Source organism: Cyphomyrmex costatus, unplaced genomic scaffold (genome assembly GCF_001594065.2).
Source record: "Cyphomyrmex costatus isolate MS0001 unplaced genomic scaffold, Ccosl1.0 scaffold146, whole genome shotgun sequence".
In the NCBI taxonomy this organism is placed as follows: domain Eukaryota; kingdom Metazoa; phylum Arthropoda; class Insecta; order Hymenoptera; family Formicidae; genus Cyphomyrmex; species Cyphomyrmex costatus.
In genome coordinates, this window is record NW_017275457.1 from 720974 (window position 1) to 736592 (window position 15619).

Genomic DNA, 15619 nt, shown 5'->3' on the forward strand with positions numbered 1-15619 from the left:
TTCCTAACAAACACATGCATATATATATACTCTATAATTCCGCAATAATGCGAAGTCAAATGTGGCTATTGAATATCGATAGGCGTTCCGCGGTTGTGGTCATAATGAAGGATGATATATTCTAATAAGAAATGAGTTAATGGTCCTACCTAATTGATACGGACGTATAATACGAAAAAATAACGATATCTTGTTAAAAAATTTAGCAGGTTTTTTTTTAAAAGTTTTCTCTCTCTTAACCCTTGTAATTTTATTAGTTACATCACGTATTGTATATTTTTATTGGATTTTGAAGAGATTTAATTAAATCTGGAATTAATATCGTTAATGATTATAACAATACAATAAACAATAGCGGTTTATAACAGACTTATTAATATTCTCTACATGATACATTGTTCTTTTTTTTTTAAAAAAAAAGTAATAATTTCGTATTAATAAATGAATAATATTATAATATGATATTAATACGTGAGATATTCCCTTTTGATTTGTTACTATATATTAATCTATATATTAATTATACATACAGATAGGATAATTTCTGACTGACCACATCATATGTAAATTATATATACGTACTCGTAGGAGTTTGATCAAACTTTATACTCCCTAAGCTGAAAGGGCTCAAGATGATGAAAATGGATTTTGAAATAATTGATGTAATTATTATCGATGGTCGACACTATTATTTACAGATTATCCACTGATAGTCTCTACAAAGTAGCGACTCGAGCAGTAATTTTACGCCGCGCAATTACGAAGATGGAAATATACGGCCGTATCTAACGTTAATAAAATTATTATACGAATCTCTTTCTTTCTACTTAAATTTCCATTTTTAACGAGAGAGACGGCAATTAACTCCGAGCATTCTAGGTATTGAAACTTCTTTGTGCCCGGGTTAAATGTTGGAAGATACTATCGCTTCGTTAACTACAGTTTGCTGTAGCGTTTGCTCGACGATGTTTCTCACTATCGCATTGTCTGTAAGCTGTTGAGACTTACAATATGGATTTTCATGTCAAGAACTATCCTTGAACGTGTCAGTGCACGCATTTTTTTCTTTTCTCCTTTGTGATTCTCTTCGTTCGTAATTTGAAATTTGTAAGAGATATATTTTTTACGACGTTTCAATGTTGTGTGTTGTCTCTCCGAATTGGTGCGATGCTCCTTTTTAACCCCCCCTCTGTCCGATGTCACGAACTGTATCGTTGATTCGTCGTGCGGCGTGTGCCTGTGTGTATACGTGTGTCCAGTTAATTAATTAATCACTGCTCTTTTTCTGTTTCATGCCTCGTTTCACTGTAATGCGATCGGAACCGCAGAGCGCAATTAGAGTAAGTATGAACGACCTGTGCGAAATAAAATGCGACACTTTTAATAAACGATTCATTGTTCTATGCTGCGCTTCACATTTATCTCTTCTCTTCTTACCTTCTCTTCCGATTTCTCTTCTCTAACGGATTACACTGTCCACCGATCGGCGCTACTTTAACTGTGTAAGTAGTTCTACTTCGTCGAAGAAGCTCGTTCAGCTTCTTTTGTCTTGCCCGTCGATGAGCATCGATGACTACTACGCGACGCTGTTTGTCTTGTCTGTAGTTGGCGTTTGTGTTCACGACAAACTCCACAGTCTCTACTTTTCGAACTACTGTCTTCTATGCCTGTCTGCTACTGTACTTGTCAAGTAATTCTCACAGTCTGCTATTAGTAGTGATAGCGCTTTCTGCTCGAGGATGTCCAGTTCGATCGGTGCGTTCGCGCGCGCGAATCACACACCACTGAATTTATATACCTTATTCTTTACTCTGGAACCGCACCGTTATTGTTCGCCTGCACAAATACACGCCGTACGTACGTTAATATACACGCCTGCTATCGAGTAGATACGAAAGATCTTGTTTACACAACCAGCGACGTCGGACTAACAGCATTTACAATACAAACGTTCGCTGTTAGCATTACATGGATAGACAATTTTTCGATATTTTTTAACAACTTCGAATCAACATCACTCGATCGTACGTTTCACTGGTTTAGGAAAAACAAAAAAGAAAACGTTGCATGTACGAACAGGATTAATCGTAACCAGTATAAAATCGTTTACAATTAGACGAGGTAAAAAAGATGTGAAATAAAAAATGTCGAAGAGTTCGCTATAATGGATTCCATACGTTTTAGTTTAGGGTTGAGTAATCGGAGGCGGAATTAATTTCGATCGAAATTAATTACGATAGAGAGACTAAATCTGATTTCCGTCGACGTTGATTTTCCAGACGTGATTTCCTCATTACGCGTCAAGCCTCCCTTAGACACAGAATTTTTGAATGCAAGTTCGCGCATTATGCTATTTACACGCGGCAGGAGTTTCTGATAAATACGAGTACACGCCGCGGTGAAACTTCTACTACACACTATTCTCATAAAACTTAGTTCCGCGAATGCGCGGTCGCTATTCAGCTCGGGCTGAATACAATGAGCCTCTCCGCAGCTGTGCATCCGCTCGGCACCGGCTGAATCCTGTATGGTTTCTAGTTACGCGTTGTCGAGAGCCATGGCTGAAAACAACGTATCGCAGGCGTTTCCGTTATCGCCCGGTACGATTTGCCTATTGTTACGTCCTTAACCTTTTGCAAATGCGCTTAAATGTCGCGTTTGCTTGCCGCGTTAGTTCGTATTACAGGTCCGAAATTCTCTCGTGTGCCGACACAAGCGTCCAGGCGGTTTATGAAGCCGGTATCGAGGCAAATTTGTACGCTCAAGTTTCCCGTTTGCCCAGAGGTATATTGATGAGGCGGGCCGACGTCTTACGGTAATTATTGTTCATAACGCAGTTGTTGAGAATTGGCCGTAATATTGGAACAATATCGAGCAATTAGCGATGAATTAGAATTTGCAATTATCGATTAAAACCGGAATGTTAAACACAAAGTTGTATTTTAAGATACGAGAATGTTTGCGATATAAATTTCGTAATATTTGTATAGCACTATTCCCCGTATCTGTTATACATATATTATATTTTAAATGGTACACTTTTAAGCATTTTGAAACTAAATTGGGAAAGAGAATCGTTGTCTCTTTTTGATCTTTTAATATTATTAATATATTATATTTTTTAATACACATTTTGGAATATTTCATTAGATTGGAAATAATAACGAGATAATAATTATCAAATTTAATTATAGTTTATGATTTGTTCGATTTTATTATTGAACGAAACAATTACGCGAATATATATTTTAATTAAATGTGTAAAACGAGATGAGAAAATTAGTTTTATGAGAATTATGGTTCAATATTTTTTAATTGTTTGATATTTTAATATTTCTTTTATTTAATTTCTCGTAAATCCAATACGTGTATCATCTTACCGAACTCATTCTATATCGGAATATAAAGCCGCGGCAGAGCATTAATTTTCACAAAGATCTGTTTTCACACTCGGTATTACTCAGCGATACAGGGCGAATTAACGAGCATTTCGTCAATACTAGCAAAATTTTTATAGTTCACCCGAATGTATCTTCCGCTGAAACGTAGTTCTTTTTTCGCAGTTATAACTTATAACGTTTAGGAGATATATGTGGAACCGATCTTGCGCGAAGTAAAATTTTTTTAATCAATCGTTTCGATACGCCACGGCGACGACGGTCATCTAAATTTATGCCGGCTACTATCGCAGGTGTTGCACGATGCACTTTCCTATATATCTCCGTACACACGGATTTTTTTCTCATTCTTATTTATGAGTTATGAATAGAGAATCGCGGTAAATAAGGGAGTTCGCCGATCCGGTAAAATATATCTGCTGTGCATGAGAGCTTTAATCGGATAAAAGAAATTTATGCGAATGTATATTTTTCCCTTTCACATATAGGTATACACGAGCGAGAGATAGATGTAACTGTTCAATGACGTGATTGATTTCTGCGAGTAAAAAGCACGGGACCTGCATTTTTGCATTTTGAACAACATGGACACGGTTACGTCGACGTTGCAAATGATGTAATAGATTTGCAGATTATTTTAATGTGTATCTGCACAAATTGGAGCTTATATAGAAAAGCATGCGAATGCTACGGCAGGTATAACAAATTTAATTGGTATAATATTAACGAACGTACAACGCATTTGTTACATCATCGACTAATTAGCAGAATAGTTTTTACTCGTTTCATCGGAATTTGATATACAATTTATATATCAATATACCTGTATTAATTTGCATAGGTACGTATCAATAGTTATTCTTCAATGTCTTGCGTGATTTATACATTCACGAAGCTTGAGCGCACTTTACATACAATCTGTATACTTCGATCTGTATACTTATCTAATAAGAGCATCTCCACATTACTGGATGACGTAATTACCTTTCTTTTTGTTTTGTGAGATTTGTGATTATTCTCTTTTTTATCCTTTTGTAGACAAAATCATTAGCTCCGTACCGAGCATTCTAAGCCTGCATACTCGCATCGATTTTTTTTTCCTCCTTATTATTTTTTTTTTTTATAATGTTCATGCAGTAAATTTATTTTTCTCCCGCCGTGGCTTCAGCCGTTTCTGCACAGTTATGGACGCTCCGCAGTTGCGACTGGTAAACAGCAACTATTAATAAGCCGATGACATGCTCGAAGCGTATCGGCTTGCGTGCCTGCGAGAGAATGCTGTCTCGATTAGCAGCATAGTGTGCTCGCAGTAGATGCGACACAGTAGTCGGAGCGATAAGATTTATCTAGATCCTAGGTCGCCTATTATGCCTAATATACGTTACAGAAACGTATCGGTGGGATGTATGTACGCCACTGTTGATAAGCCTGTGCATGCATCACAGGGGGAGAAGGGGGCCAACAAGAACCCCATTCCCCCTGATTGTCAGCAAGTTTCGAATCAATCAGGTGTTTCAAAAGCGTTAACTTCGCTACAGCAATGACAATATTTATCTCGTTAGACTTTCATATTAATTTACCATTGTGTGTAAAATAAAACGCGGCGGGTAATTGTCAGAAGCAATTGTGGGCGACAGATTTAATTGTATAAATGTGCAGCTCGCATAGGTCGAAATTGAACAATCGCGCAATTTCCACGCTTCGTGATTCTGGATTAATCAATTGGATATTTAATTTGATTAAATATTTGATATTCTCAAAATATATGTGAAATTGTAATACAACATAATAAAAAAAAATCATGGTGTGCATGAAAGCTGAAATATCTATTTGTAGAGATAAGAAAAAAGAAACGTAAAAATAATGTAAGACGAAAACGAAAGACTGACTCTTTCTAGTAATTACGTAAAAAAATACAGTAAAGACAAGTTATGTTTAAAATTATTCAGCCTTTCTGGTGACGATAATTGAAGACTAAACTTTAAAGACTAATGAAACGAATAAACATTGTCAAATGTCGCTTTGGTATCTCTTCAACGCTGTCCCAGGCAATTCTGCGATGACACTACTGCCCTGTTGAAAAGTGACAGGGGAGACAAGAAGAGGAAAAAAGAAAAGAATTATTGGAAGTGAATGCGAATGTGGATAATGTAATATGATGAATTTTGCGTCTTTTTTTTTTCTAGGACGACCGGTAGTCCCTCTAGCAAATCTCCGGCGGGTGGTAGCGGCGGTCCCGCGAGCGGTGTAGCAGGAGCAACAGCGGCACCAGGAAGCGGCGCCAGCAATGCCGGAAGCGTAGAACCTCGTACACCGACCACCGGGCCACAGAACAAGCAACTACAGAATGTCAAAGGAGAACACCCCTCGGTAAGCTTTCTAAAGTTCATCTTGATTTTCGACGCGACGACGCGGATATCAATCATGATAACGAGATAATCTCGAAGACCATCGCAAACCTCTCACTTCGTAATCTAGTTTGCCACCTCAGATTTTGGAATAAAATTCTACTTGTAACTTTATATATCGTATATTTTAGTATATACCGTACACATATATATATATTTTTATGTACATTCACTTAATTTTGAAAGTTTTTTTTGTGAAAAATGTACTTTATCTTATGCGGTACATAAAATTATAAGTAAGAGCCTGTCTTAAATTTTAACACGAGTTATACATAACAAAGTTAAAAATTTTCAAGTTCACTGAGAATATAAAAAGGATTGTAAACTAAAATAACTATTTTAAAATATTTTTTGACATCATTACTTTTTATTTTTTAGAACGATGAATTCATTTTTCTATATCACTAAAAAATATTAAAAATTTTTGTCCTTAAAATATAGTTCAACATTGCGGAGATTATTTTTTCATTACTTATTTTATAGCCTCTCTCTGGTGATTAGTTTTTATTTTTTAAATTGAAGTTTAATTCTCGTGGAAAAAATTTATCAGTGATGAAGAAGGTATAGAAAAATGTATTCATCGTTCGGAAAAATACGTTAAAATGAAACGTGATTATAGTAAAAAATAAAAATATTTCCTTTTATTACTTTTTTTTATATCTTTGAACTAGAAATTTTTAGATAGATAGTAATTTAAACATGGATTATAATTATTTGAAATATGTGAAGGACTATTATTTTTCAAAGCTAGAACAGCAATCATCAAATTAATTCTGTATGCAATTGGAGACTGTCACGATGTTGCGTTCTAAAAGTAAAATTGAGACTAATTGCAATAACGTGTAAGCGACATAATTTTGTTTAACGTAGAAACTGATCTGTAATTACAACAAAATGCATTTATGCTCTTGCGATATAATTAAGTTGTACACGCTGCAGCTTGAGACACGGAGATGGTAAATTTTCGCGTGTTGGAGACAAACGTGATATTTAACGACAGTTAATTCTTTCTCTCTCAGATCTTTTTCTTGTAATACGAGATTTTAAGAAGATTACGTTTTACTAAAAAATTCTCTCCTTTTCCCTCTTTCTTTTTCTTTAACTGTACATATTCTTCTTAGCGAAATATATTTTGATAAGAATTTTGAGAATCTTTCACGAAATAGGATGGAAGCGATGGTAACAATAGCATCGGCGATCTGTGTGTTTCAGAAAGCGTTTCTACAGAGCAGATCCATCTCCTTGGTCGACATGTACATTGATAATTCGGAACCGAGCGAGAATGTTGGCCAGATCCACTTCAGCCTCGAGTACGACTTCCAGAACAGTACGCTCATTCTGCGCATCATACAGGTCAGTCGAAGTTTCGTATATGAATACGCTTCCTCTTGGTACTTAGCTCTTTGAAACATGCCTGTCAGCCGTTTGCTTCGATATTGTCATGTTTGCGTGTGACGCACACGTCGATCATGAGCGATTGGAATATCGCTACATTCTATTCCAATAAGAGATCGTAATAATACGTCATGTCGATGCAATTTTATGTAAAATATAAGAAGACGTAATATACGTAGTAAGATCAAAAAGTTTCCTGTTTAAGGATAGAAAAAAGGCGATGAAATAAAATAGCCATTTATATATATATATATAATTTAATATAACCATTCTTTATCTTAATCCATTATATACATTTTTCTATACCACTAAAAAATATTGTGAATGTTTGTTTTAACAGTTTATGTAACATTGTGGTATTATTTAATCATTGATAAATTTATTTCCATGCACAAATCGGATTTCAATTTTAAAAATTATTTTTTATTATCAAAAACTATGTTTTATTCTCACAATTGAAGTTCGATTTACATGAAAAAAAAAAAATGTACTGTTAATGAAGAAGTGATCTCCGCAATGTTAAACTATTTTAAGGACAAAAATTCAGAATATTTTTTTCAGTGCGGTATGAAAAATTTAGTTTATTATTTTAAAAAACGTATATTGAAATAAAAAGTTATATAAAGAAATAAAAATGGTCGTTTCATTTTATTATCTTTTTTATATCCTCGGATCGCAAGCTTTGGACCTACTACGTAAATATTAATCAAATCGAAATTTGATAAAATCTTATTGCCAACGCGGGGGTAAATCGATTTACTTCGATTGATGCCGTCCACATTGAGAGTTTGAAAAGCGCAGAACAAAAATATTTAGAAATAAGTAAAAAATGGCTTTCTCGATCCAATTCGTGTATAACGGTGTGTTACGTAAACAAATTACGTAAATAAATTGATATGCGCATTTCTGTCGTTGTCGACAGTTGTGTGCCGACACAGGCTGTGGAAACGTAAAACCGGGATATGTAGGTGGGCCCATTAGCTTGATTTTTGGTTTTGCTACGCTACCGGCCATGTCGATAAGGGCTGTTATAAATCGTCGACACGAGACACGCATTGCCACACCGAAAAATGTATCTGTACGTGCGCGAAAATATGTATCCTGATGGTAAACTGGGACGTCATACATTACTTCCTGTTATAGTGCGACAGAGGGAAAGGGGGACTTTTGAAACTCATCGCTCGACCACCTCGGGGAAAAAGCGAAATGTTCAACGGGACGAGGACTTTTGTTGTAAACAAACGCATAAATTCTTTCCAAACGTTTTCGCCTCGCGCGATTTAATCCGACATTAAGCGAAACACTCGGGCACCGCTTTCTTGTTTTCCTCGGTGAAAATTATCGTGCCAAGATCTCGGTAGTTGGAGAACATCTTTCTAAATACAAAAGTGCATCGTTTATGTAATCATATCGATATGCATTGGTGCACACAAATTTTATGTTAATGTATATTGTCGGAAGCTTTAACATATAATTACTTTTCATCCCGTAGAGACATGTAATATTACATTATTATTACGAAAATGTAATATTAATTTCTTTATGCCACGAGGATACAACTATATACTACTTTTAATGAAAAAAAATTATAATGAAATTGCGCGTAGCATTATCGCGCAGTTTATCAAAGGAGTATGCCGGTAAAAATTTTATTTCTCACTCAATTTGCATCCGACCTATTTTCCTTAGCGAATATTTAATCGCTTGTTGAATTATTTAATAGAATGCTTTGATGCATTACAATTTGTTTTTTTTTTTGTTATATACAATATGTTTCTAACAGCGTGTCAAATTATATCTGTAAAATTATTAAAAATGTGGCTGTTTTTATTTTCCACATTATATCTCATTAATTCCAGCGGAATTTGACGCGAGCACAACATGATTTGCATGAAGTATATCTCTGTTTTTCTAGACTGTTCGGTTAATTTCGTCCGAAATGTATTTTTCGTGGTTAATGCACATCATAAATGACTCGGAATGTACCTCCGATGAAAGCGCAAATATGCTTCCGACCTTAAAAATTCTTATTTTCGCGAGCTGCCTCGTGTGTTTGGTAGCGTGAAAATTTGTCGCGACACCTCGAAATGTTCAACCAAGCGTTCACCAAAGACATCGCGTTTATTCCATTCACGTTCAATATCTTCGTAATTTGTAAACTCGAAGGTAGAAATTTCTCGTACACAAATACTCGTGTAAAGCATACGTATGCCATGAAGTTACATACGTTACAGTTATAAATTTTGTCGATTTGAGAGAAATCGATTTTTCCTTGGCGGAAATTTAACCGAGCTCTATCTTTCCTCTTACATCTTTTAATTTTTATTTCAGTTATCAACATCAAATATTTTACACATCTGAATTCCACGTTTCAGTTATATGGTATACGTGTATAAAACTTGAATTTAAACAAAAAAATTAAAAGATTAACGATGTAATCGGCAAAATGTAATTTAATGTCTTTAATAGTCCACGAATAAAAAAGGATATCTTCGCAATCACATTTGCACGGGAATTCTTTTCTTGTTAGATGGACATTTTTTGTTTTTTTTTTACTTCTATGTCGTAATCTCGGAGTTTGTAAAGTTTTGTGATACTTTAAATCGCGGGGAATCGTTCTTCGCGAGAAATTTGAGTCGGCATAATGACGTTATGGAGTTCCGAGAAACGGTCTGACAGCCAAATGAAAAATGACCGTCCACCTCCGGCGTAAATGCCTTCAAGGCCACGAGCGACTTATTTTCAAACGAGCCATCGCGAAAAGTTGGAAAGAGGGCACTTTCAGGCAGGAACTTATTTTTCAAAACACAGGGCAGCCATCGAGGCCGTTAAGGGCGGTTATTGATTTTGTTTCCCCGTCTATGCAGCTCCCATTAACAGTATATCGACAACAGTACATTGCGCACACAAGGGCTGCTCACATGCTCACAATCTGTCTCAGGACGATACTAGTACTGTGTTCTATTATACAGAGGCTGTTGCGCGTACATCGTGAACTCTGTGAATTCTCTTACGTATACAAGTTTGAGAGACTTAGACGAGAGCTTTGTAAGATGCAACGGAAACAAAGACGTGTATCTCCGTCCAGCCTTCGGTAGACAAATGCGCATGTCCTATAACATTTTGAACGAAGTAACAGCTATGTATATAAATATAAATAAAGCCGGATTTTAACGACACATATTGCACATTTTCATTTTAATATACGTTCTCCGTATGTGGAATAAAATGTGTTTCTTTTTTCTATTTTGAAATATTGCGAGTCGTATTACTCAAAGCGGCTCAAGTGTCGTCACTTTCCTGTCTTCTTTTCGTATTTTTTTTTTAAAGACACTTTTTGCGTATCTTTTCTCCTATTCGTTCACTCGTAAGTGAACCAAAATATTTTTCGGCATTTTATGCTGTTACAGAGGTACATACATATAATCGAATGGAAGATCCGGCTTTGTTTATAACATTATGCAGGCTTCGTAGAGTTGTATGTATAGAGAGATTTACGTCGAACTTCACTTTCCGTGAGAGGACTTAATGCGAAAGTACACGAAAATTTAGGTACTTTTCCCGTAATCATGGGAAGCTTAAGGGACGATCGAAAGTTCGTTGTTCTTTAAAATTCCGTCCTCACCCTTTCATACTGATATCCGATTTGCTTTAGGGTAAAGATCTGCCGGCGAAGGATTTGTCAGGTACTTCCGATCCGTACGTACGTGTAACGTTGCTACCGGACAAGAAACACCGACTTGAGACAAAAATCAAAAGGCGCACGTTGAATCCAAGATGGAACGAGACGTTCTATTTCGAAGGTAAGCGCACGTGTTTGACAAAATGTTTCTCGCATTGATCCACTAACTTTTTCCCAGAGGTAAACGCGGGGAAAGGAATAAAATGCAAAGCAATTTTATTTCGTGCGGTGGGTATAAGACAGCAACATTTGTATCTGATTTCGTTAAACTGGTTTAAGGAAATCGCTGCGGACCGTAACAATCTGAAAATAACAAAGCGACCTGATACAATCTTCTACTTAAGATTAGATCTGCCAGACAAAAATTGGAATACATGTAAATTTTTGTCTCGCATCTAATTTTTCTTCGTGGACGAGAAATTACGTCGAAATGTTTATTCAACGCCGACGCAATATTTTGATAATACAAAAGACGGATTGCTTACAAATTAAAAAAAGAGAATTTATATATTTATCGTACAAACAAAATGTAATTAAATTTGGATCGGTCAACAAAGATATTATGATATAGCGAAGTACGCATATTTATGTGCCGATTCTCTTTTCTCAGGTTTTCCCATACAGAAGCTGCAGAGTAGGGTACTACATCTACACGTCTTCGACTATGATCGATTCTCGAGGGACGATTCCATAGGGGAAATGTTTCTGCCGCTTTGCCAGGTAATTTGGTGAGACGTGCCTGCTCGCAATTTGCGCGGTTCAATTATTACATGCGGTAGATACGGATTAAGGGATTCGCATGCTATGGCAATAGGATTTACAACAGATATGTATGTGGAATCTGACGTGTTGCATATGTCGCGTCTCGTATTTTGCATCTGTCGGCTTTCGACTCTTATCTTGTAATTATTATTCGTTATCATGCAATTATCATTTAAAGAACATATCCATTATCGTAGAATTGTTATTCGAACGAATTGACCACTCTGTTAATTGTTTCAGATAGAAACTTACACAAGATGCGAAAAGTGAATTTTTAACAATTATTAGTAACAAAATAGTAAAACAATCAGTTTATCATAAAATAAAGTAAAATTATAAGTTCGATATTTGTAATAATATTGTAGAATTGTAGAATAATTATGTTTAAAGAAATAATAATTAGATATAGACATCGAATATACATACACACACGCATACATATATATGTGCATTTAAATGAGCATTATATAAATAATTATTATAATAAAATCATTATTAAATGTATCATTCAAATAACAATATAATTTTTGTTTTAAAATATTTTATATTTATATATTACTACAATATTGTATAAAAGTATCTTATTTATTCGAATATTGGATATTTATTTGTAATGTATTTAAAAAAATTTGATATATTTAAAAAATTATGAAAACAAAAATATTTCTTTAAATTATTTATATAAATTTGTTTGTGAAATTTATTAAAAAAATATAATTTCTTTTGCAATACATCTAAATTCTTTTGTAAATAAATTTTTGAAGATAATTAAAAAATGGCCGAATTTTTAGCAGATATTTTTTTTACAGAAATTGTAATTTTTTTTAGCTGGAGTAATTTTTAATTTATTAATTATGTCGGGGACCAAATGACAATATAATTCTAGCTTGATATCAATATTATCGGAGATGGATCTATCGAATAGTGGATTAATCTGCGCGCACAACAACACTGGGGAACACGCGCGTGTGATAATTCTATCTTATGCACACATTCATTTCCCAGGAGCAATTCATGATATATGCCGGTGTCGCGAATGGGCCGTTGCACAAATCTCACATACTGTCGTTTGTGCATGTGTGTGCATGTATATTATACAGAAAAAAAGATTAATATTATACAGAATATTTTACGTTATACATAACGTCATGATAAAATAATTTATTAATAGTAATAACAATTGTAATAATATGTGACAATTTGGGGCAAATGATTTTTTTGTTTAAATAACGACCGTAGACCGAGTTTCAAATGACTAATTTGTATCACGCGAAGCGTGACATATTCATGTAATTCAGGCTATGTTTATGCTGCAAAAATTTTGCATTTGTAATTTGCAACATATGATATCAATTAACTATTATGTCCGCACGTGATCACTCCGAGCAGAATACTAATTATCTCGCGTTCATTGTATATACCCTAATAACAGACAAACGTGACGAACGTATTAATGATAATATGGCAAATGCTCTCTTAAAGAGTATAATTTTTAATAAAGATATGCAGAGAGAGAGAGAGAGAGAGAGGAGTACACGTGCATGAACGAACTTTCCGTTTCTGTTTTGATTTCATTATTTCTGAATATGTTCACGATACATACACGTTGTTTATCTACGGAATTAATGAAAATTAGTTAAAGTTTGTTAATACTCGTTATATAATAGAGAAATCCTTGTTATAATCTTTCTTATCTTTATGTTAAATTTATTTGAAATTTGGTTTGTTAATTAGTTTGAAAATAATTACAAAAGTTACTTTAATTATCAGCAATATTTCGCGGGTTTGTTTGTTATAGGTCGATCTATCTGAGAAACCATCGTTTTGGAAGGCTCTTAAGCCGCCGGCTAAAGATAAATGTGGAGAACTCTTGTGCTCGCTGTGCTATCATCCGAGTAATTCCATATTGACGTTGACTCTCTTGAAGGCGAGGAATCTCAAAGCTAAAGATATCAACGGAAAATCAGGTAATGTTATGTTCATCATATTGTTCTTGCATTCTCCGGTATTATAGTAAACCGAGGTACTCGATGAACTTTTTTGAAAAGAGAGAGAGAGAGAGAGAGAGAGATTACATTATGCATTTTGGAACATAAACACACTTTTTTTTTAAATGTAAAATGTATTCTTTGCTGTGTGTATTAATATTCTTTTTAATTAAATTGCATCACGCATAGAATTACTTATACAACGATACGTTTTATTCTGTTTATTCTATTTTTCTGTTTAGAGAAATTGAGAATAGGTGATTAAATATTTATCATTCTAGATCCGTACGTCAAGGTATGGCTACAGTTTGGTGACAAGAGGATCGAGAAACGCAAGACTCCTATTTTCAAATGCACGTTAAATCCTGTTTTTAACGAGGTATTCTCCTTTAATGTACCTTGGGAGAAAATCAGGGAATGCTCATTGGATGTAATGGTAATGGATTTCGACAACATTGGACGAAACGAACTGATCGGTCGGATTCAGCTCGCAGGTATTTTGAACTTTTCAATACGTATATCTTTAGATACAAACTTCTGTATCTTAGTTCTATATCGATAGATTTTAAGTAATGGAAGATTCTGGAACTTTCTAATTATAATTGATGGAGGCAGTTAAATATAATTTGTTTTAAAATATCGATAGTTTTTTGTTCGATTTTCTATTTCTGAATGTCATACGTATGTGAGAATAGATGAAATGTGAACATAATATTTTATTGCTTTTTATAATTATTATTTGTCTTCTAAAAGAGATCGTCGGGTCAATTGAGTTGTATAGCACATACTTATTATAGTATGTCACACGTTTGGATTGACCTAAACTCAGAATTTTAATAATTGCATTTTGTTAAAAAAAATGTTTAATGTTTGAAATTCGAAGTCCTTTTTTGCGCTAAAGTAACGTTTCAGCGTGTAGTCAAGTAACTGTTGTAATTAAACGTCATAGAAACGAATAACAGATTGTAATTGGAGTTTGATGTACAATGTACGACGTAACTTCCTTTGCAGGAAAAAATGGAAGTGGCGCGAGCGAAACGAAACATTGGCAGGACATGATCACAAAGCCGAGGCAGACCATCGTGCAGTGGCATCGTTTGAAGCCCGAATAAAGGACACGCTCATCCTGATCGACGATAAATAATATTCTGTCGGGCAGATCCCCTCCCCCTCCTGGGGTGCGTCGCCCGTCAAAGTTAACGAGCTAACACTTTTTTCCCCTCTTTTGCTCGATATCCTTCACCCGATCGCAACCGATCTCTCAACGAGAGATACCCGTACATTGACGATTGTACAATATCCTCCTCTGCATCGCGCGGGAGTGCTCTTAGCGACGCTGGTCGTCGGGGAGCAGTGCCGATTATGTGTTAATCACGATTAAGAATCCGATACGTTCTCGTTATCATCTATTGTTGAGCTATCATTGCATATTAACGAGCAACGTGCGTGACAAATTGTCGTTAGTATATTGATTAATCTGTCAAGCGTTTTGAGCGTGCGATCGAGCGTTCTAAACGCATGTTTCGATGCGATCGGCGAGGATATTAGGCGATAAGAGTGATGAGATACGTTAAAATCTTGCAGAAATTGATAGTCGCATCGACGACGGCAGCATTCGTACGAGGAGGGTCACAGCTAATGGCTGGAGACTCAGTCTTCCGTCGTAGCGAAATCGGGCAGCCTCTCCGAGCACATCAGGTGCCATTCCTCTTATTTCCTCAACCTCTTCTTCTCTCCATCCCTCCCTCCCATTTTCTTATCCGTGTCCGCCTCATTACCGCCCGGTGCGGTGTTTAACGACATGAGATCTGCAAAATTATACCACAGGTAAAATCGATCGTTTGTTCCAGAACGAACAAGCCGAGCGTTTTGCTCGTCAGTTTTGCGCGAATGTTTGATAGAACGTCGCATTTAAATGTCCCGTAGGCGTTTTGCCGGGCTTTTATATTGTTTGAGTGTACACGCGTTCAAGAACATGTCGGAATT

The 15619-nt window shown here is 35.4% G+C and overlaps 1 protein-coding gene across 3 annotated transcripts in view; it reads left to right on the forward strand.

The window, feature by feature from the left end:
• Positions 1-14992, forward strand: part of Syt7 (Synaptotagmin 7) — a 156282-nt gene extending 141290 nt beyond the window's left edge. For 2 of the 3 annotated variants that reach the window (XM_018551772.1, XM_018551774.1), the window contains 8 exons: positions 1329-1340; positions 5585-5768; positions 7019-7159; positions 10857-11004; positions 11494-11603; positions 13444-13612; positions 13915-14127; positions 14645-14992. In XM_018551772.1, the coding sequence (XP_018407274.1) occupies positions 1329-1340; positions 5585-5768; positions 7019-7159; positions 10857-11004; positions 11494-11603; positions 13444-13612; positions 13915-14127; positions 14645-14745 (1078 nt within the window). In that variant the 3' untranslated portion in view covers positions 14746-14992. The remainder of the gene's footprint in view (positions 1-1328; positions 1341-5584; positions 5769-7018; positions 7160-10856; positions 11005-11493; positions 11604-13443; positions 13613-13914; positions 14128-14644) is intronic. The other variant, XM_018551773.1, reaches the window with a different exon arrangement.
• The last annotated feature ends 627 nt before the right edge of the window (positions 14993-15619 follow it).